Consider the following 19,933-nt stretch of genomic DNA (forward strand, 5'->3'; position numbering starts at 1 on the left):
GTTGTCCAGGCTGGAGTGCAGTGGTGTGATCATAGCTCACTGCAGCCTTGACCTCCGAGGCTCAAGAAATCCTCCTATCTCAGCCTCCCCAGTAGCTGGGACTATAGGTGTGTGCCTGTTTCTTAAGTTTTTTGTAGAGATGGGGTCTTGCTATGTTGCACAGACTGGTCTTGAACTCCTGGCTTCAAGCAATCCTCCTGCCTCATCCTCCCAAAGTGCTGGGCCTATAGGCATGAGCCACCGTGCCCGGCAAGCCAGTGACTATCTGCAAGGTTTCTACTCCAGCCCCAGGAAGGGAAAAGCATCTGTGATTTGTCCAAACTTTCCTGGCAGATGAGGCTTCTTGGGGTCGGGGACTGTGACAGATTCTTTATTTGCCCACCCACTCACGTATTCCCTGGTGGATCTGCTAACTGCCAGGCGCTGTGCTAGGGACTGGGAAGCAGAGTGGGGCGTTCATACCCAGCAACCACGTCAATGGGTGCAAAGCCACACAGGTGCTGAGTGTGGGAGGCGCCCGGCCCTTGTGTGGGAGGGATCCAACCCCTGGTCCCAGTATTCATGCAGGTATTCACTGGGCACCTACTATGTGCTGGGTGCTATTCTTCTGTGCCAGTAAGCTCCTATGGAAAGCCCAGCAAATCAAGAAACTGCCCTGGGGCTCCCCAAATGTGAGGCAAAGGGCCTGGGGGAGGCGGTCAGCAGGGCCACTTAGCTTTCGAAGGTGCACCGTGGGTTTCTGCCACTGGGCGGCTCCAGCTGCCCAGGCAGGCCGCCCGCCCACCTGTGGCCCCATGCTTCCCCGGGAGCCTGCAGGCCCCTTACTGTATTCAGGCTCATTCCGGTTGTGGGTGTTCAGCTTCTTGTTGATCTCTTGCTTCTTGGACTTGACCATGGCGGAGTTGCTCTCGGTCAGCTTGCTGAAGAAGGCTGGCGGCTGGCTGGTGTTGCCTGGAGACTTGGAGCCCATCCTGCTGTGAGGATCAAACACCTCACATCAGCTCACTTGGTGCCGAGCTTACATGCCTTTGATGATGGGGAACTCACCACCTGAGATGCCTTAGACATTTGGAAGCAAGCTTCACCCGCCCCCACGCCTGCACCCCCTGCCTGGTAGAAGATCACGGCTCCTGAAATCTCCTCTGCGGTTCACCCGTCCTGGGGCTAGGGGTGTCTTGGGAGACGCCTGGCTGCGTGGTGGGCTGCCTCTGACCACTTGCTCCAGCCTGACCCTCTCAAGAGAGCCCCAAGGACTGAAATTGGGTTCCGATCATGCCCTTCCCCAGGGGCAGCGGGCCCAGCTTCCTTCTCAGGTCCCACCTCACCCATCGCCCCCGGTCTGGCCCAGCACACCTAGCTCATTATTTCTTAGAGGTTCAACAGGGGCTGGCAACGGGGGCCTGGTCCAGCTGAGATCCCAGCTCAAAGCACAGAAAGCTACCACTGAGGTCTCCCCAGGGAGGGTGGGCATGTATCACACCCCCAAGTTGGTGAAACCTGCTTGGCAGGCTTGAGGTCACCCAGCTGAGCCCTGTGCCCTTGTCACTCTCCACATGGCACCACGGTGGACTGGGGCCAAGGATGGGCAAGGGATACCAGAGCATCCCGGGGGCAGCGCATGTGCCCACAGAAGTACCTGGGCTCCGTCTGTTCCCCATCCCGGTACAGCAGTGGGTACACAGCACTCCGGGAGTGCCCTGGCTCCGTCATGCCCTCCGGTGGGGACACAGGTTCAATACCGTCCTCACCGCCACCCAAGACCGACGTCTTGTTTGGCTCTGGAGACCTGGATGGAGAAAGGGCCCCAGATGTGGTCAGAGGTCTCCCTACTGAGGGGGCGCACCCTCCCTCCACTCTAAACCAGGGCCCAGCACACTGTTCCTGTACGTGGCCAAATCATAAACGTTTTAGGCATTTTCGACCACAAGTAATCTCTGGCATGTATTGTTATCATTTTTATTTTTTTTTAAACAATCCTTTAAAAATGTAAAATCATCTTTTTAGTTCACGAATTGTACAAACAGAGGGCCCGGGCTAGATCTGGCCCATGGGCCACAGTTTATTGACCCCTGCTCTGAATTCTGGTTGTACCCCAGTGCCAGCTACACCACTGCCCCCCAAAGATGTCCTGCTGTCTTGCCATGTCTGTCCTCGCACACACATTACCCCCCCCCCACCCCCACCAAAACGCCTCCTTCATCCTTGAGCTCAGGGCCCTCCCCTCTCTTCCTCTTTTGACCCCCAGAGGCCCCACGGTTCACCGGGGTGGGGGTGGGGGTGGGAGTGGGAGTGGGCGTGAGCATGTGCATGTCCGTGTGTCTACAGGGGTGTGCGGGTGCGCATGTGTGTGTGCGCGCATGTGTGCATGTGTGCGGGTGTGCGGGTGTGCATGTGTGTGGGTGTGCATGTGTGGAAAGGCTGCTCTCTAATCATACAGCCCTGGAACAAATCCCCCTCCGTCACCTACTGACTGTGTCCCTGTGGGCAAGTGAATTCACTTCTCCAGACCTTAGTTTCTTCATCTGTGAAATGGGGAGAATGCTGCCTATGTCTCCTGGGGGGCTGTGTGTAAAGGGTACACGTGAGTACCTGGAACCCACTGAGCACAGCATGTACTTTTATCAGCTATTATTCGTTATGTATCCGCTCTGTGACTCCCCCATCTCCTGGAGCCTCCATTTCTTGCCTGTGCAATGGCACCAGGCGGGCCTCGTATGCAGCTGAGCTCAGACCCAGCTCTGAGGCAGGCAGCTGACGAAGGCCTCCCACCGGCTGTCCAGCAAGAGGCACCCCCATCCCTCGCTCACCTCTTGCCCCCTTCGCTGTGGGGGGAGCCACGGGCCGGGGCACCATGGTCCGGGGGCGGGAGGTAGAGGTCACTGGGTGGGCGGCGGAGGTCCAGGACGGGGCAGCTGGCCCCAGGGAAGGAGTAGAGGGGGGCGGGCAGGGGTGCACTGAGCTGCTGTGGGTGGTGCCGGGTGTAGTCCTGTGTGATGACCTCCTGCAGGCAAGTGGGGGGGCCCAGAGTCAGGCAACACTCTCCTGACAGAACCTTCTGGGGGTGGGGAGGGGCTAGACGGAGCTCGGGGCAGAATCCTGGGTGGTGCCAGCTTCCTGGGTGACTGTGGACCTGCCCGCCACCCTCTGGGCCTCCGTGTCCCAGTGTGCATGGGAGTGGGGCTGTGGTCAGCGGTCCCAAGCTGGTAGTTGGCAGATGGCTGATGAGACCAGCCCATGACACTGAGAAACCCGGGCCACCAGGAAGGCCTCATTGCCCGTGAAGATGTCATCGGCTCGCATCACAGGCTCCTCCCATGGATTAGGGGGCGGTGATGGTGCCGGTGCTTGGGGCTTTGGGATCTCACCCTCACCCACGCCCTGGATCCCCCCCGTGCCATGCCCTGGATCCCCCAGCCACCCCGCCAGGACAGAAGGGCTGTGGGGTTCCCCATCCCCTCTCCAGGCCTGGTGCCCCCAGGTGCAAAGGTGACAAGAAGCAGCAGAGAACGCGTAGTTACACTGATGTGCTGGGCCAGGGTGACCACCCGCTGGTGACCTTTGACCCCTGGGGCGGTCTGGAGCAGCGGGCTGGACGAGGGCTGGCTCTCAGGCAGTGGCCGCAGGTGTGGGAGGTGGGCGGCCTCCCCGCCAAGCTTCACGGGACCTGCAGGCAGAGCAGAGCTGGTCAGGGGGTGTCTGCTGGCCCCAGGGCTGCTGGGCCCAAATCCCAGCCCCATGCCTTTGAGCCTCATGATCCAGCCGATTCCTTGGCCTTTAGGCACCTCTGTTTTCCTATCTGCATGATGGGGCCTTGAGGGTCCTCACTGTGCAGGGCTTCGGGGGCCTGGGTGCTGGGTGGGGCGTACCTGGCTGCTTGGGCCGCAGCTCCCCCTCCAGGTGGCTCTTGTCGAGCTCTTCCAGGTGCTTGGGGAGCCCCTTGTCGTGGGTCAGGCTGGGCGAGCTCACAGGGCTGACGGGCTCCACCCCTTCGGGGCTGTAGCTGCTGCCGTGGTAACCTAGGGCAGGCGGGGTGCAGAGTCAGGCACCGGGCCCAGGGTTTCGGAGTCCGAGGGGCAGGGCTGCCCTCCCAGCTGGCTGGGACCCCGGGGGGGTCAAGGGGAACCCAAGCTAGGGGTAGGGTTTGGGCTCCCAAAGACAGTAAGGCAGAGACGGGTGTTGGGGAGAGACAGGGAGGCCAAGGGAGAGGTGGAGAGAGATGCAGAGCCCGGGACAGAGACAGACAGAGAGGGAGACACAGAGAGAGATTAGGCAAGAAGGGACAGAGATGGGTTCAGGCGGTGGAGGCCGGGTGAGGCCAGTGTGAGATGGGGGCAGCATGGGTCTCTGGGGAAGGAGTGTGTGGGGCGGAGTGAGAAGTGGGGGTGTGGCTGGGAGTGACCCTGGGTCCCCGGGGCCCCGCCTGGGCTATAGCCTCGGCCATCCCAGTCCAACAGAGAGGAGCCATGAACTAGGGCCAAGGCAGGGGTCCAGAGGCAGAGGGCTCCCCTTTTTCTGGGGTACAGGGGCTGGGGACAGGGCAGGATGCAAGAGCCAGACCCAGCTCCTCCTCGACAGCGCAGGTCCCTGCCCCGCCTCAGCTTCTCCTTGCACCGCCTGCCTCCACTTCCCCCAGTCCAACTGCATCCAGGCAGCCGGCAGGTGGGGGCGTAGGCCCGAGCCCTCCCGCAGCCCCATCCCTGCTCCCTGGACACAGGCGCAAAGAGGGAGATGGGGGCGCAGTCGAAGTCAGAATCACAGATCCATTCATTAAAGAAAAAAAAGCAAAAATCCAAAAAAAAAAAAAACCATGGTAAAATGATGTGCAAATGATGAGCGCCCCCAAACCAGAGGGGCAGGCGCGGCCGGAGTAGTCGTCAGCGCGTGCAAACCGGCGAGGACGGGTGGGCTTCAAAACAAAATACCAAAACCAACAACAAACAAAACGGGGCCAAAGTAAAAAGCGGAGATCTGAAAATATCTTTGGACCACGAGACGGGGTGGGTGCGGGCCGGAAGTCTTACCATCGCGAGGGGAGCCGTTGGCCAGCGCACCTCCTTCTCGCGCCCCTTTATCGTGAGCAATTTGACGCATGATAATCGCGTCTATGAAGGTGGCCGCTGTCAGGGTGGTCTTACCCAGAGAACGGAGTTCCAGTTCCTGGATGGAAAAGGGTTTACTTTGAGTCTTTTCCCGGTGCGGGTCCGAGGCTGAGGCAGGTGGCGCCGGCGGGTCCGGGCTGGCGTGGTGAGGTGCGAGGTTCTTCGCAGGGGTGCGGGCGATGGTGGCGTGGCCAGAGACGGGGGGCACTAGCGGCCGGGGCTCCGAGCCCTTGCTGGGGGAGGAGGCGGGCTCCAGCCCGGAGCGGGCTGGGGGCTTGGCGAGGAAGGCATGGCCGGTGTCTGCTCGGGGCCGCTCTGGCCGGGCAACCCGGGGGGCCTCCTTGGGCAGCAAGACGGGCTCCATGAGGGTAGGGTAGACCCCATCGAGGGTGCCGCCCAGTGGGCAGTGGGTGGCAGGTGGGAATGTGGCAGCCGGGCGAACAGGTGAGGAGGTGGAGGTGGACCTGGGGGAGGAGAGAAGGTGGTCAGGCAGTCATGGGAGCTGCCCTCTTCCTCCACCACCCTCGATGAGTCCCCATTGCCCTGGGATAAATCCACATCCCCTGCTGCTCCCAGAGTGAAACTGCCCTCCTGACTGTAACCTGCCAGACTCTGTGCGTCATGGTTTGACCCATCCCACTCATTTGTTCATTCATTCCTTGCATCATTCCAAAACTTCTGATTAAGCAGCTACTAGGTGCCAGGCACTGTTCTAGACACTGTGAATACAGCGGTCATAAAACGGATGCAAGCATCTTACCATCTAATTCAGAAAACAGACCACGATCACATTAACAGATATCCCAAGCTCTACAGAGCCTGGTAACTGTGTGGAGGTAGTCAATGAGGTACCAGGAGAGAACAGCAAGGAAGCTGAGGCAGGGCTAGGAGGTCTTCAGGGAGGGGGCACATGAGGGAGCTGGGCCTGCTCAGGATACCCGAAGAGCTAAAAAAGCCACGTGAGGAGTGAGAGAGCAAGGGGAAGGACGCCAGGGGGCGGCCAGGGTGGGCGCTGAGAACAGAGAAAGCTGCTGTTCCCAGCTCTGTGAGTGAGAAGCTAGGGCACAGCTGCCCCTGCACAGGGCTGGGGCTGGAACAGGAGCTGGCTGCTCCACCCACGCCGCCTTCCCGGAGCCCTGCGTTTCCATGGGGGCACCCCCATCTCTCGCTAACTCTACCTCCCAGAGCCTCATTCATGAGCGGGCAGTGGGCAGGCGCTCGTTTTTTCCATTATATTTTTGAATCGGCTGTCACGGGCATATCCCACAGAGCCTGTGTGAGGAACCCTGCTCCCCACAGCCAGGGATTAGTGCTTCATGCACCTGCTGGGTCTCTGAGTCAGGGGTGACAAAGTCACCACTGCTTTTGGGAAACGATGACATTTTTCATAATTGAAATAATGATTAGGGGAGGTATGACCTCAGGCATCCAAGTGGCAAGTTGGGGCACAGGTACTTTTTTGAATGAAAATTCATTTTGGAGGAGTAAGTTGCCTCTAAATAGGTCCTAGAGGCTGGGTGCGGTGGCGCACGCCTGTAATCCCGGCACTTTGGGAGGCTGAGGCAGGCAGATCACTTGAGGTCAGAAGTTTGAGACCAGCCTGGCCAACGTGGTGAAACCACATTTCTACTAAAAATATAAAAATTAGCCGGGCGTGGTTGCACGTGCCTGTAATTTCAGCTACTTGGGAGGCTGAGGCAGGAGAATCACTTGAACCCAGGAGGTGGAGGTTGCAGTAAGCAGAGATCGTACCACTGCACTCCAGCCTGGGTGACAGAGTACAACTCCATCTCAAAAAAAAAAAAAAAAAGAAAAAAAAAAAAGGTCCCGGGCAGGGAAGGGTGTTGAGGTGTGACCCCACCCCCCTGGTGAAGCAGCTCTACCCAGTCTCTGGAGTGTGTGTCACCAGAGGGCACTCAGGGGCCTCTCCCATCTCAGAGAAACTTGGGACTTTGTCCAGGCAAGAGGGACACCTCTTTTCCTTGCTGGCCTTGCTAAATGTGGGGGACCGGGAAAGTCTTTCCTCACAGCCCCCATTCAGTCTCTCCCTCTCCACAGATTCTATTCTCAAACCAAACAACCTCCCCATCTACTCATCCCACCGCCCAACTCATCGTCCATCCACCTGGGCCTCCCTCCACTCATCCCCACAATTACTCATCCAACCATCCATTCCATCATCCACCTAACCCTACCACCCACCCATCCACCCACCCACCCAGCTAACCCAGCCATCTATACTCTCACCCACCCACCTACCTACCTAACCCAACCACCCACCCATCCACCCACCCACCCAGCCAACCCAGCCATCTATACTCTCACCCACCCACCTACCTACCTAACCCAACCACCCACCCATCCACCCAGCTAAGCCAGTCAACTATACTCTCACCCACCCACCTACCTCCCTAACCCAACCACCTACCCATCCATCCATCCACCCAGCTAAGCCAGCTGTCTCTCCTCTCACCCACCCACCTACCTCCCTAACCCTACCACCCTCCTATCCACCCACCCAGCTAAGCCAGCTGTCTATACTCTCACCCACCCACCTACCTCCCTAACCCTACCACCCACCCATCCACCCACCCAGCTAAGCCAGCTTCTATACTCTCACCCACCCACCTACCTACCTAACTCAGCCACCCACCCATCCATCCATCCACATGGCTAACCTGGCCATCTATCCTTCCTCCCACCTACCTACCTACTTAACCCAACCACCCACCCATCCATCCATCCACCCAGTTAACCCAGCCATCTATCCTCTTACCCACCCATCTACCTACCTAACCCGATCTACCTACCTCCCACCCACCCACCCAGCTAAGCCAGTCATCTATCCTCTCACCCACCCACCTACCTACCTAACCCAACCACCTGCCCATCTATCCATCCATCATCCATCCATCCATCCATCCATCTATCCATCCATCCATCCAGCCAGCTAACTCAGTCATTTATCCTCTTAGCCACCTACCTACCTACCTACCTACCTACCACCCACCCACCCACACAGCTAACTTGGCCATCTATCCTTTTGCCCATCTACTTACCTACCTAACGTGACCACCCACCCATCCATCCACCCAGCTAACCCAGCTATCCTCTCACCCACCCACCTACCTAACCCTATCACCCACCCATCCATCCATCCACCCACCCAGCTAACCTAACCATCTATCCTCCCACTGACCCACCTACCCACCTAACCCAACCACCTATCTGGCTAACCCAGCCATCTATCCTTCCACCCACCCACCTACCTACCAAACCTGATCATCCACCCATCCAACCAGCTAACCCAGCCATCTATCCTTCCACTGACCCACCTACCCACCTAACCCGACCACCCCCCCCATCCATCCATCCATCCGCCCACGCAGCTAACCTAACTTCCCACTGACCCACACACCCACCTAACCCGACCACCCACCCATCCATCTACTACTCACAGTCTATTCTTCTACCCCCACACATCTGCCCACCCACCCACCTCCCATATACCTCCCACCAAGCATCCTCTTATCTGCTCATCCTCCTACTGACCACCCATCCACCCGCCCGCCCCCTCCCCCATGCCAACCTGGCCCACCTCAGGACCGTGGGCGTGCTGGGCTCCACAGCGGTGATGATACCCTTCATGCCTGTGTTGTGAAGCACACTGGGTCTCTGCTGGAGGGCATCCTGGGTCCGAGGGGAGATGGGCGAGTGCTGGTGGGCATGGGAGTGGGAGGCGGGGCGGCTGCTGCTGCCCCCACCCCCGCCGCTGCTGCCGCTGCTCTGCTCTGTACCTGGTGACAGGCAGTGGCATCAGCAGGGGGAGGCCTCTTGTGGCCCACAAGGAGTCCCGGAGCGGGGGGTGGGGGCTCTGATGCCCTACCAGGTCTCCAGATGGGGGCGTGCTCCACTGTCGTGGTGGACGTGAGGATGGACTTTTCCCGCTCCCGATCCCGGTCCCGCTCTCGATCCCGGTCTCGCTCCCGCTCGGACGAGGACGTGGTGGTTGGTTTTGTCAAGTGTGTTGGACCTCCTAGGAAACCCAAAGGCCAGAGACTCAGCCCCAGGGCCCAAGAAGAGCCTGGCTTTGTCTTCTGGGGTGGGAAAGAGAGCAGGGCTTCTGCCCGCCCATCCCCCAGCCGCCTCCCATGGATGCTGGGGTCCCCACCCCAGACTGGGCAGTGGCGCTACCTGGGGAGAGTGGGGAGCTGCTGTGGCGGCTGCTGAAGGGCTGGGGTGCGGTGGGGAGGTAGGCAAGGCGGTCCATGGCGGTGGCTGGGGTGCCTGGTGTCGGGGGCACGAGCACAGGCAGGTGTGGCACTTGGGACAGGTCGATGATGCCTGCGGAAGGTGTTGGGCCAGGGTTGTAGCCACAGGGAGGAGAGAGGCCAGGCTGCCCACCAGCCAGATCACCCTCCTGGAGAGCACGGCACACACTCCTGGAGCCAGCAGAGCTGGTGGCAGGCACTCCCTCCTCAGCTCCCAGCACCGGCCATGGAACCCTTTTCTGAATGCTCAGGTTCTCTCGGTACCACCTCCTCTTCTGCTCCCAAGCCCAAGCCGTGGCATCTCCTGCAGCTGCCCTCACTGGTTCCCATCTCAGGCCCTCTGTGCCCCTTCAGCCTCTGACGCCTACACAATCCATTCCCTGTATTCAATCCTCACTGTTCAAAATACTTAGTGTGACTTTGGCTTTTCCAGCTGAGCCCCAGCTAGAACTTGGTTATTCCAGAAGCATTTCTGAGGATGGCCCTGGAACGTGTGCACGCAAAGCAGCTGTGGGCTGTTTACAAGGCAAAGGAACAAACTCCAAACAGCCTCACATTTTCATCTTTTTTTTTTTCCGAGACACAGTCTTGCCCTGTTGCCCAGGCTGGAGTGCAATGGTACAATCTCCGCTCACTGTAACCTCCGCCTCCTGGGTTCAAGTGATTCTCTTGCCTCAGCCTAGTGAGTAGCTGGGACTGCAGGTGCGCATCACCACGCCTGGCTAATTTTTGTATTTTTAGGAGAGACAGGTTTCACCATGTTGGTCAGACTGGTCTCGAACTTCTGACCTTGTTCTCCACCTGCCTCGGCCTCCCCAAGTGCTGGGATTACAGGCATGAGCCACTGTGCCTGGCCACATTTTGATCTTTAAACTCCTGAGGCCCCTGTATCCTAAGAGTATACACAGATGCACGCACACCCACTGAGGATGCAGCCAGGAGCCACACGCTGTGCACTCACCTACCAGATGCCAACCAGCACCCACAGCACGCACAACCCCAGGCCACCCACTCAGGTCCGTTCACACAAGGTGACCCACAAGGTGACCAGGTCTAGCTGCCTCCGCGAGGCCACAGGGGCATGCCCATGTCCTTTGTGAATAAGGCCAAATCCAGCGGAGGTGGTCTGCCCACCCACTCACCTCGGGGACCCGCAGCGTAGTTGAGTGCCAGCGAGGACTCGCGGGGCGAGAGGCCCCTCAGCATGTCAGCTCGCTGGGCCATGGCGGTGGCCGCGTTGTGGTGCATCTGCTGCGAGGTGATGTAGTCATTGATGATGGTCTGCCGGTTCTCCAGCGCCGCCGTGTCGGGGTAGCCGCGGATGAGGTAGGGTGGGTACAGGTGCGGGTAGGTGGGGTTGGGGGCCAGGTGCCGGGGCAGGTAGTAGGCAGCGGCTGCGGGGCAGAGGGGAGCTCATGTGAGGCCAGCCATATCTATGCCTGATGGTGTCGCTCCACCTGTCTGGATGCCCCCTACTTCTGCACCCGGACAGCTTCTCCCACCTACATGTGTGGCTGCCCAAAGCACAAACCAGAACTGAGCGTCGGACAGCAGGAAAACATCACGCCAGGACACAAGAGGGTGACTTCTACGAAGGATGCTTTTTGCATCAAAGTTGTCCCAAACATAGGACATCCCAATGCAGGTTAACACTCCAAAGGGATGCAACTTTTTTTATTTCTTTTTTTTAAATTTCTTTTATTTTTGTTTTTTGAGAAGGAGTCTCGCTCTGTCGCCCAGGCTGGAGTGCAGTGGCGCGATCTTGGCTCACTGCAAGCTCCGCCTCCCGGGTTCACGCCATTCTCCTGCCTCAGCCTCCCGAGTAGCTGGGACTACAGGCACCCGCCACCACACCCGGCTAGTTTTTGTATTTTTAGTAGAGACGGGGTTTCACCGTGTTAGCCAGGATGGTCTCTATCTCCTGACCTTGTGATCTGCCTGCCTCGGCCTCCCAAAGTGCTGGGATTACAGGTGTGAGCCACCGCGCCCGGCAACTTTTAAAAAAGACTTTCAGATCATGTCTATTTGAAAAATGCATATACTCAAGTCCTCATTCTATACCTTTGCATTGCTAAAGGCACTGATAAGTCCTGCAGGAAAAGAAAACCACTGAAATGTTTAACCCCACATGTCCTGCAAACTACTAAGAGAAATTCTGCTCCAACCTAAGCTCATGATTACACTGTTGGGTCATCCAATCCCGAGGCCTCAGTTTTGCCATCCAGGGGAGCCTGACAGTTGATGCCTAAGGAGTCCCTGAGCGAACACTGATGAGGTCCCTGGCCCTGTTCAGCACCACTGCAGGGTTCTGGGAGCCCCAGGGCAATCACCTGCGTCCAGAGGGATGCCGCGGGGTATGGAGGTGGGGTCGAAGGCCAGGGGGATGTGGCTGCGATACAGGTCCACGCCACTCACGCCCCGAAGCAGGTGCTCATAGGGCGAGATGGGGTGCGGGTGGTGCTCGGGCACGGTGCTGTGCGGGGACTTGGCGATCTCACGAGGCGTCGACGTCAGCTTTCGGTCCTGGGATGCCTTGCTGGACGAAAGGCTGCCTGTGGACGGGCAAGGTGGACGCATCGGGCCTCTGCACTGACCCCCCACGCAGGGCCTCTGGGGGTAGCGTTTATGGGGAGTTGTTTGAGGATAGGGACCTCGGGATCCCAAGGACCAGGCCTCTTCATTCACTCCTTCATTTCTTCATTGCCTTAGTTCACTTTTCGCTCACTGACTCATTTGCTTTTGTGTTATAGTTTTTAAAAAATTCATTCTTTCATCCATTCGCTCACTCAATCAATTAAAAAATATTGATGCAGCCTCTACTACGTGGCAAGCATTGTTGTGAGAACTGGGGTCACCCCAGTGAACGAAACAGAAATCCCAGCCCTCACAAGCAGACATCCAATGTGAGAGACAGGTGATAAACTAGCAAACAAATGAGAATTACAGAGTGAAACACGCTCAGAAGAAAATTTTCTTTCTTTTTTTTTTTTTTTTGAGATAAGAGTTTCACTCTTGTTGCCCAGGCTGGAGTACAATGGCACGATCTCCGTTCACTGTAACCTCTGCCTCCCAGGCTCAAGTGATTCTCCTGCCTCAGCCTCCCAAGTAGCTGGGAATACAGGGGCGTACCACCACACCTGGCTATTTTTTTGTACTTTTAGTAGAGACAGGGTTTCACCATGTTGACCAGGCTGGTCTTGAACTCCTGACCTCAGGTGATCTGCCTGCCTTGGCCTCCCAAACTGCTGGGATTACAGGTGTGAGCCACCATGCCCGGCCGGAAGACAATTTTAAAATGTCACAGCATGTGATATGAACTGGAGATAGGGGGTCTGGTTAGAAGAAGCCTCCCCAAGGATGTAATATTTAAACAAAGACCTGAGGGATGGAAAGAAACCCACTAAGTAAAGATCTGGAAGGCGGGGACATGGCAGGCAGAGAGGAGGAGCCACGCAAAGGCCCCCAGCAAAGACTGAATTGACCGAGCTAAGCATGGCCAGGGAACAAAGAGAAAGAGGGCCCAGGGGCTGGGGCTGGGGAGGACGAAGGAATCCGGCTGAATGAGAGGCAGGCAGGGCCCCAACAGGCAGGCGCCCCAAGGCCATAGCAAAATGTGTGAAGTTGCTAGAAGGATGAAAGCAGGGAAGTGGAATAATTTGATTTGCATTTTTAAAAAGTATCGGGTAGCTGTTTGCAGAGTGGATTACAGCAGGAAGAGGGAGGGGCGTGGGGGAAGCTAGGTGAGACACCACGGTGGTCTGGGAGGTGGCAAGGAGTTGGACAGGGTTTGGAATTGGAGGCAGAGCCCACGGGCCTGCAGGTGGTTTCGATGTGGTGGAAAGTGGGTGGCGAGGATATCCCAGGTGCAAACTAAGCTAATGGTGGATGGGGAGGCACAGCTTCTCCAGACAGGCGCCCACCCCACTCACGCCCATGCACACCCCACTCACCCTCCTGCAGGCGCGGCGTGGGCTCCCGCGTGGTCACGGGTGAACCTCGCGGGAGATGGCCGGCAAAGGGTGCCCCGTGGTCCTCATAGGTCAGGGGGCTCTGCCGCGGCTTGCCCAGCTCAGGCACAATGACCGGGGCGCCGCGTGCAATGGAGCCCCCCGAGCTGCTGGCGGTCCCTGGCCGGCTCTTCAGGCTCTCCTCGTAGCAGGCACGTTCCAGTGCCCGGGCGTCGGCCATCACGTCCAGCGGGTGCACGGGTGGGAACGTCCGGCCGGGGCTGCCGATGAGGGAGCGTACGTCGTGCTTTTTGGAGCCAGTGGTGGACGCGCCGGTGTCGTACTTGAGCGGGGTGCCCTGGGGCAGAGGGGATGTGAGCTCTAGCCCTGGCCACAGCCATAGCCCAGACCAGCTGCATCCCCCTTCTGAGCCTCAAAAAGTTTGTCATCTATAAGATGGAAGTGACATCTGATGCCCCCAGAGGCAGGGAGACAGAGGGCTTTGCTAACCCTGAGATGGCACACTTGTTACTTACTGCCCTGCGCACCCCGGGCCTGACCCTGGTCCCCACGCTCCCTGGGGGGACTGCAGAAAGGGGTAAAAAGTTCAGCAGTCAACTCTCCCTTAAGCGAGTGGTGGGCCCTCTGATGGTCCCTGGAGTTTGCGAGAAAGAAGCCCAACACCCTCATGTGGGTAAAAAACATTCCTCTGTTCAGCCTGGGACCCTCCATGGCCCACCCAATGCCAAGCAGAGAAAGTCAGCACCCAGACTCAATACTACCCGCCCTGAGGCTTTCAGCCCCAGGGACACTGAGGTCAGGGCTGAGGTGTTTGCCCTCCAGACAGAAAGGATGGTGAGGAAATGGGGGGGTCACAGTCCAGACTGGGACCTTCGTAGCCAGGCCACCAGGTCCCCTGCCTCTTTTCAGCAGGCTTCGGAGACACTTGATATGGTGGGACTTTAGGGCTTTGCAAGCAACAAAACTCTATTTAGGGATGTCCTTCATTACTGTCATAAGAAGGGGAACTGCCCTTGTTTTTCAAAAGAATATTCTAGAATCTGGCCCCTGTCTTGGTCATGCGGTGGATGCTTCCAAGGACTCCATAATTGCCTAGGGGCTGAGAGCCAAACCCTTCCCCTGGCAATCAGGGATCTTACTGCTCCAGCCTTCTCCCTGGCTTCAAAACCTTCCTACAAGCTGGAACCCCTCCCGGGACACCCACCCCAGTCCTTCCGCCTCACAGCCCCACAGCCCCGTGGTGGCTCCCATTCTCCTTCCCCTTCACAAGAGGCCACCTCTGCCCATGTGGAAGGACGGTGGCCTTCAGGGGCTTTCCGCCGAACAGCTCCTCGTACCATCGGCACGGAACTTCCCCTACTGAGCTGGGGCCGCCTGGGGGGACTGGGGCCTCTTGTGGTGCAACCTGCTGGTGGGTGCAGTGGATGCTGCGGCTGCAGGAACATCTGAATTTGGGTTTCACAACTGCAGTTGCTGCGTGACTCTGGGTGAGTCGTTGAACCTCTCTGAACCTCAATTTACTCAGCAATAAAATAAGGTCATTAAGAAAACGACCTCAGAGCATTGCTAGGGGGTGAAACAATGAACGCGTGCAACATCCTCAGGCCGCACTGGGCCCCTCACAAAGATTCAACGGAGGCAGTTACTCGTCACTATGTTTAGTCCTGTGGCCTTGGAAGGCTGCCTGGCCTCTCTGGGCCTCAGTTTCCCTCCCTGAAGAATGGGAACAGTGTGAGTTCAGTAGAAGCAGGTCAGGAGCCTGGTGCCCCCTGCGCAGCCCTGGAACACGCACAGCTGAGGCCCGGTGATGAGCAGCTGGGTGACTGTAAGGTACGCGAGGGCTCTCAGCCTCGGTTTCCCCATGTGGAGAGGCCCAGGGCAGTGCCCCACAGCCACCGCCACCCCTCCTAGAACTGGGCCCGTGTGCCTGGCCCTGGGCCGTACCTGCGTGATGGAGCCCTCCTTGAGCGGCCGCGGGGCCAGGGGCAGCTCGGGCGTGTGCCGCAGCTCCTCGCGCGGGATCTCATGGATGGAGCGGCCCGCCTCCTTCACCGTGGCCACCAGGCCCTCATGGGCCGGCTTCAGCTTCAGGGGGCCCAGGGCCTGCGTCTTGTAGGCCTCGGTCAGGTCCCGTGGGGGCGGCGGGGGCGGAGGCGTGCCCTCCCGCTTTAGGAGCTTGGCCTCCCGACGCAGGTAGTCCTCCTGTGCCTCCACGTAGGACCGAGGGATCCCTGCCGGGCCGACAGCACTGACCCTCACGCCCCGCCCTGCCCAGACCCATCAAGAGCCTCCACACCAGTGGGTTCTGGAGCTAGTCTGCCTGAGTTCAAATCCCCACTTGCTGTGTGACCTTGACCAGGGAATCTGACCTCTCTGGGCCTCAGCTTCTTCACATACAAAACAAGAATATTAACTGAACCACCTCAGCAAGTCGGGAACACTATGAAATCATGAAGCTAAAACCACAGGCTGGGTGCAGGAGCTCACGCCTATAATCCCAACACTTTGGGGGGCTGCGGCAGGCAGACAGCTTGAGCTCAGGAGTTCGAGACCAGCCTGGGCAACATGGTGAAACCCCACCTCTACAAAAATACAAAAATTAGCTAGATGTGGTGGTGTGCATCTCTGGTCCCAGCTACTTGGGAGGCTGAAGTGGGAGGATTGTATAAGCCTGAAAGGCAGAGGCTGCAGTGAGCTGAGATCGTGCCACTGCACTCCAGCCTGGGCAACAGAATGAGACCCTGTCTCAAACAGCAACAACAACAACAAAATAAAAATAAAAAAGTAAAACCCACAAAGCTGCCAAGTTCACAGTAGCTGGCTGTGCCATGGACCAGCCGCGAGAACCTGAAAGAGTTCTCGGAGCTCTCCAAGCCTCTCCCAAGCGCATGTGCCTCACCAGGATGTTCTGTAAAATGATATGCAGGTGGCACCTGGGTTAGTGCCAAGCACAGGACAGTTGCTATATGACACCTAAAAGCAGAGGGGTGATCGGTGGTATTTTGCTTTTTGTTTTTGTTTTGAAATAAGTAAGAGACACCCTTGCTCTGTAGCTCACGTACTGATCATGTACGTGTGTGCTGCAGGCCTTTCTGCATACCTGTCCTGAGCTCCCACCACACTCTGGCTGTGTCTCTCCCTCCCACGCCCTGTGTGACTGTACACCCATTGGGGGAACCGAGGGAGCAGGGGACAGGGCAGTACCTTGTGTGATGGACCCGCGGATGTGGTGCTGCTCTTTGAGGTGGTGGGGGCTGTGTCGCTCTGGCGGGATGGCACGGCCCATGAGACCTGGGTGGGTGAGGGTAAGGCCATCATTCCGTGGGTCCCTGAGCCGACACTGGGCAGTGACAGGGGTCAGTGTTTACAGCCGCCAGTGGTTGTCCCCACGATGATGGTGGAGTAGGACCCAGCACGTGAAGGTCCCTGCGCTACCTCCAGATGGAGCCTCAGAAAGCCCAGCCTCGGTTTCCCCATCTGTAAAACGGGGTCAGCCATCCCCCCACCGCCCACCAGGGGGCACCGAGAGATGAAGCCTCCTCCCTGCTATCACCTTCGATGCTGGCTGAGGAGATGGCTCTGCCCACGCGGCCCTCCATCATGTCATAGGTGCGCTTGGGGGCAGCCGTCTCATGCGGGGGTCCTGAGCTGCTTCTGCCGTCCTCCTTGGAGCACTGGGTCACAGACATGCCACCTGGAAACCACACAAAGCACTCGGTGAGGAGCTGGGCACGGGCCCAGGACCGCAGTGGGCAGGCAGGACAGGCAGAGCCGGTAGGCAGGAGCCAGCAGTGCTTCTATGCTGGCCCCATCACAAAGCCTCACAGCCGAGGCCTCCAGAGGGAGCCGGCAGCCTGCAGCCCCCGGGGGCCTGCCAGCAGGACCCAGGAGCTTTTCCAGGGGGTTGCACGGTGGGAGATGCAGGGCACGCTGCGTGCACCCCGTACCCTAGCCCTCCAGGGTGCTCTGTCTGCAAGCAAGGGTGTGCCTATGACCACATGAGCATGTGAGTCTGTGTCCACACACACGGGTGCCGACATGGGGCGTGAACATGTGCACACACATGCACGTGAGCAAAGACGCATCAGCAGAGTGTGGATGTGTGGCAGGCAGGAGCACGCGTGCACCGATACAGCAGAGTGGAGGTGTGGGCAGGCAGGAGCACGTGTGTGCACCGATACATCAGCAGAGTGTGGACGTGTGGCAGGCAGGAGCACGCATGTGCACTGGCACGGGTCTTGTGTGTGCAGGAGTGGATGTGGGCACATGCACGTGAGCCTGGCTGCTGAGAACTAAGTGGGTCCACGTACACACATGTACCAGGGTGCAGGCAGTACACGGCTTTGTATGTGTACACGTCACACCCAGAAACCTGTGCCGATGTGCATGTGAGTGTCTGACCACAAGTCTGCGCGTGCACGGAGAGGTGTGTGTTGCAGGCAGTGGTGAGGGGTGGCAGGGGTGGCCTCGCCAGGCCAAAGGAGCCTACATGGGCCCGGCTCACTGCTCCCCGGACAGGCAGAGAGTTGAACAGACGGAGGTGGCCCCCGAAGGTAAAGGCTGGGCTTTGCCCATCTAGCCAGGGCTCTCCTTCCAGGGCAGCTGAGTCCAGAGCTATCAGAAATGAGCCCCGGGAGCCCCCGCCCCACCCCTCAGAGGAAATGAGCAACTGACAGGCTCTCGGGCTTTTCAACCATTGCTTCGTGTGGCCCGCGGCCCATGAGCTACTCCAGGGGTTGCCAACAGGAGAGTACTGGGTTGCTGTTCAGAAAACGTTCCAAATTAATCGCCGATGTTTAAACATTGGGAGATTTCAGATAAAAATGGAGATGAGAAACCTGGCTGACCGGTGGCCGCGGGGGAGTGGACGGCGTGGGCAGGCACCACAGTCCTCCCCATTCCCTACAGTCCTCCCCACTCCCTACAGTCCTCCCCACTCCCTAGTCTCACACCTGCCGCTGCCCGCACTGCCTACCTGGCCCAGGGAGCAGACGAGAGTTTAAAGGCCCCGACTGAAACCCATGATGAAGACGATACACTGAAGCCCTATAAAGGCTCAGGCACTGGTCTGGGGTCCCAAGGTGGGACTCTACCCAGTGACCTCTCAAGACAAGCCCTTGACTAACCCCACCACCAGCCCTTCCCAGGCTTCCCGCCACCCCCAGGGCACTCAGTCCAGGGGCACCAGGGCATGAGCTGGCACCCAAGACACAGCTGCAGGCCTGTCTCCAAGGCTATCTCTGTGGCAGCAGGGAGTGCATTATGTTCCTAAGCCACACGGTGCCACCTCCACCTCCCAGGCCTGGGGAGGGGACCGCGGGCACAGGCGGAGGCGGATGGAGGAGAGGCAATTCCGGGCCTCGCAGCTGCAGTGCTGAGAGAGGCGCCCATTAGCAGCTTTCATCTCCACACCCCTGGGTGCCCTAGGCTGCCAGGAAATTCTCTCTCCCGGCACTCAACTCCCTTAACTCCTTCCTGGCAGGGTCTCCTCATTCTGGAACCCAGAGCCTAGAGAGGGAGAGGATGGGGGCTCCGCAGCAAGAGCCTGGGACACAGTGGGGCGAGGGGCACTCTGGCCATGGCCTCTTTCATGGCCAATGAAAGAGTGCGTGGTTTGTCAGTATGGTGCTGGAGGCCTGGCGGCGTGAGCTCGGGCTTCTGTTCCGGGCCTCAGTTTCCCTCCTATGCTTCTAAAAAGGTTGGCCATGAGTTTGTTTCCTAAACTGTAAAGAACTGGGCAGAGGTGGGAGGCAGCTAAGGCCAACGCTTTCCTGCTGCTGGCTTGCATACCTGCAGGGATAGGGAGGTCACCACCTATCAGATTGTGCTTTCTGATGTCAATCCAGCCCTGCCTCCCTGTGAAGCTACCTCAGTGGGCCAAGCACACTCCTCCCCTGGTCCTGGGTCTCCTCTCCTCCTGCGACTCACCCTCATAGGACAAGACGTGGCCCTTCTTGCCTTCGTAGATGACGTGGCCCTTGGGCAGGCTGTCCTCCCGGCCGCGGTCCAAGCGACTTGGGCTGTCCTCGCCAATGATCCTGGTGATGGTGCCCTTGTACAGGACGTCAGCTGGCGTGCCCTGCAGGTGCAGAGGGGTGAGCGCCCAGGAGGCTGCAGCCCAGGACCCCTCTCAACTCAAATGCAGGCAAAGACGTGCTTAAAAGCCCATGTGCCCACCGATGTACACGTGTGTCCACACACACACTGTCTCAAATAGGTAAGAGCTTGCATGGAACAAAACCCTATGAGGAACCTGAAGAATGAAGATCCCCTGTCAAGTGCTTCCCATGAGTGGACACTGTTCTGGGTGCTCTCTATGGATTTGCTCATTTAATCCTCGAAACAACCCTAAGACAACCCTATTGATTATGCCTGTTTCAGATGGGGAAACCGAGGCACAGGGAGGCACAGTGACTTTACCCGGGGTCACCTGGCTAATAAGGGGCAGGCGGGGACTTGAACCCAGGCATTCTGGTCCTGGAGTCTGTGTCCCCACCACTGCGTGGGGTCTACTTCTCAGAGCCTTGACATTCAGTTACCGAAAACGGCAACTGGCGGGGACACTGGGGTTTCTGCTCCTGTGCTGTACCCGTGA

General features: G+C 58.4%; 1 protein-coding gene across 37 annotated transcripts in view; it reads right to left on the minus strand.

Annotated features, from left to right (window-relative positions):
- The window catches only part of NCOR2 (nuclear receptor corepressor 2), a 245,481-nt gene that overhangs the window by 7,105 nt on the left and 218,443 nt on the right, over positions 1-19,933 (minus strand). For 17 of the 37 annotated variants that reach the window (XM_055358335.2, XM_055358347.2, XM_055358345.2 and 14 more), the window contains 16 exons: positions 19,267-19,417; positions 16,892-17,032; positions 16,543-16,629; positions 15,283-15,569; positions 13,321-13,675; positions 11,701-11,922; positions 10,513-10,764; positions 9,294-9,443; positions 8,986-9,135; positions 8,689-8,896; positions 5,022-5,563; positions 3,867-4,016; positions 3,519-3,664; positions 2,808-3,001; positions 1,637-1,786; positions 826-974 (listed from right to left, as the gene is read on the minus strand). In XM_055358335.2, coding sequence (XP_055214310.1) covers positions 826-974; positions 1,637-1,786; positions 2,808-3,001; positions 3,519-3,664; positions 3,867-4,016; positions 5,022-5,563; positions 8,689-8,896; positions 8,986-9,135; positions 9,294-9,443; positions 10,513-10,764; positions 11,701-11,922; positions 13,321-13,675; positions 15,283-15,569; positions 16,543-16,629; positions 16,892-17,032; positions 19,267-19,417 — 3,334 coding nt within the window. The remainder of the gene's footprint in view (positions 1-825; positions 975-1,636; positions 1,787-2,807; positions 3,002-3,518; positions 3,665-3,866; positions 4,017-5,021; positions 5,564-8,688; positions 8,897-8,985; positions 9,136-9,293; positions 9,444-10,512; positions 10,765-11,700; positions 11,923-13,320; positions 13,676-15,282; positions 15,570-16,542; positions 16,630-16,891; positions 17,033-19,266; positions 19,418-19,933) is intronic. The other 20 variants (XM_055358371.2, XM_055358370.2, XM_063694486.1 and 17 more) reach the window with 5 other exon arrangements.

This window comes from Gorilla gorilla, chromosome 10 (genome assembly GCF_029281585.2).
Source record: "Gorilla gorilla gorilla isolate KB3781 chromosome 10, NHGRI_mGorGor1-v2.1_pri, whole genome shotgun sequence".
NCBI lineage: Eukaryota > Metazoa > Chordata > Mammalia > Primates > Hominidae > Gorilla > Gorilla gorilla.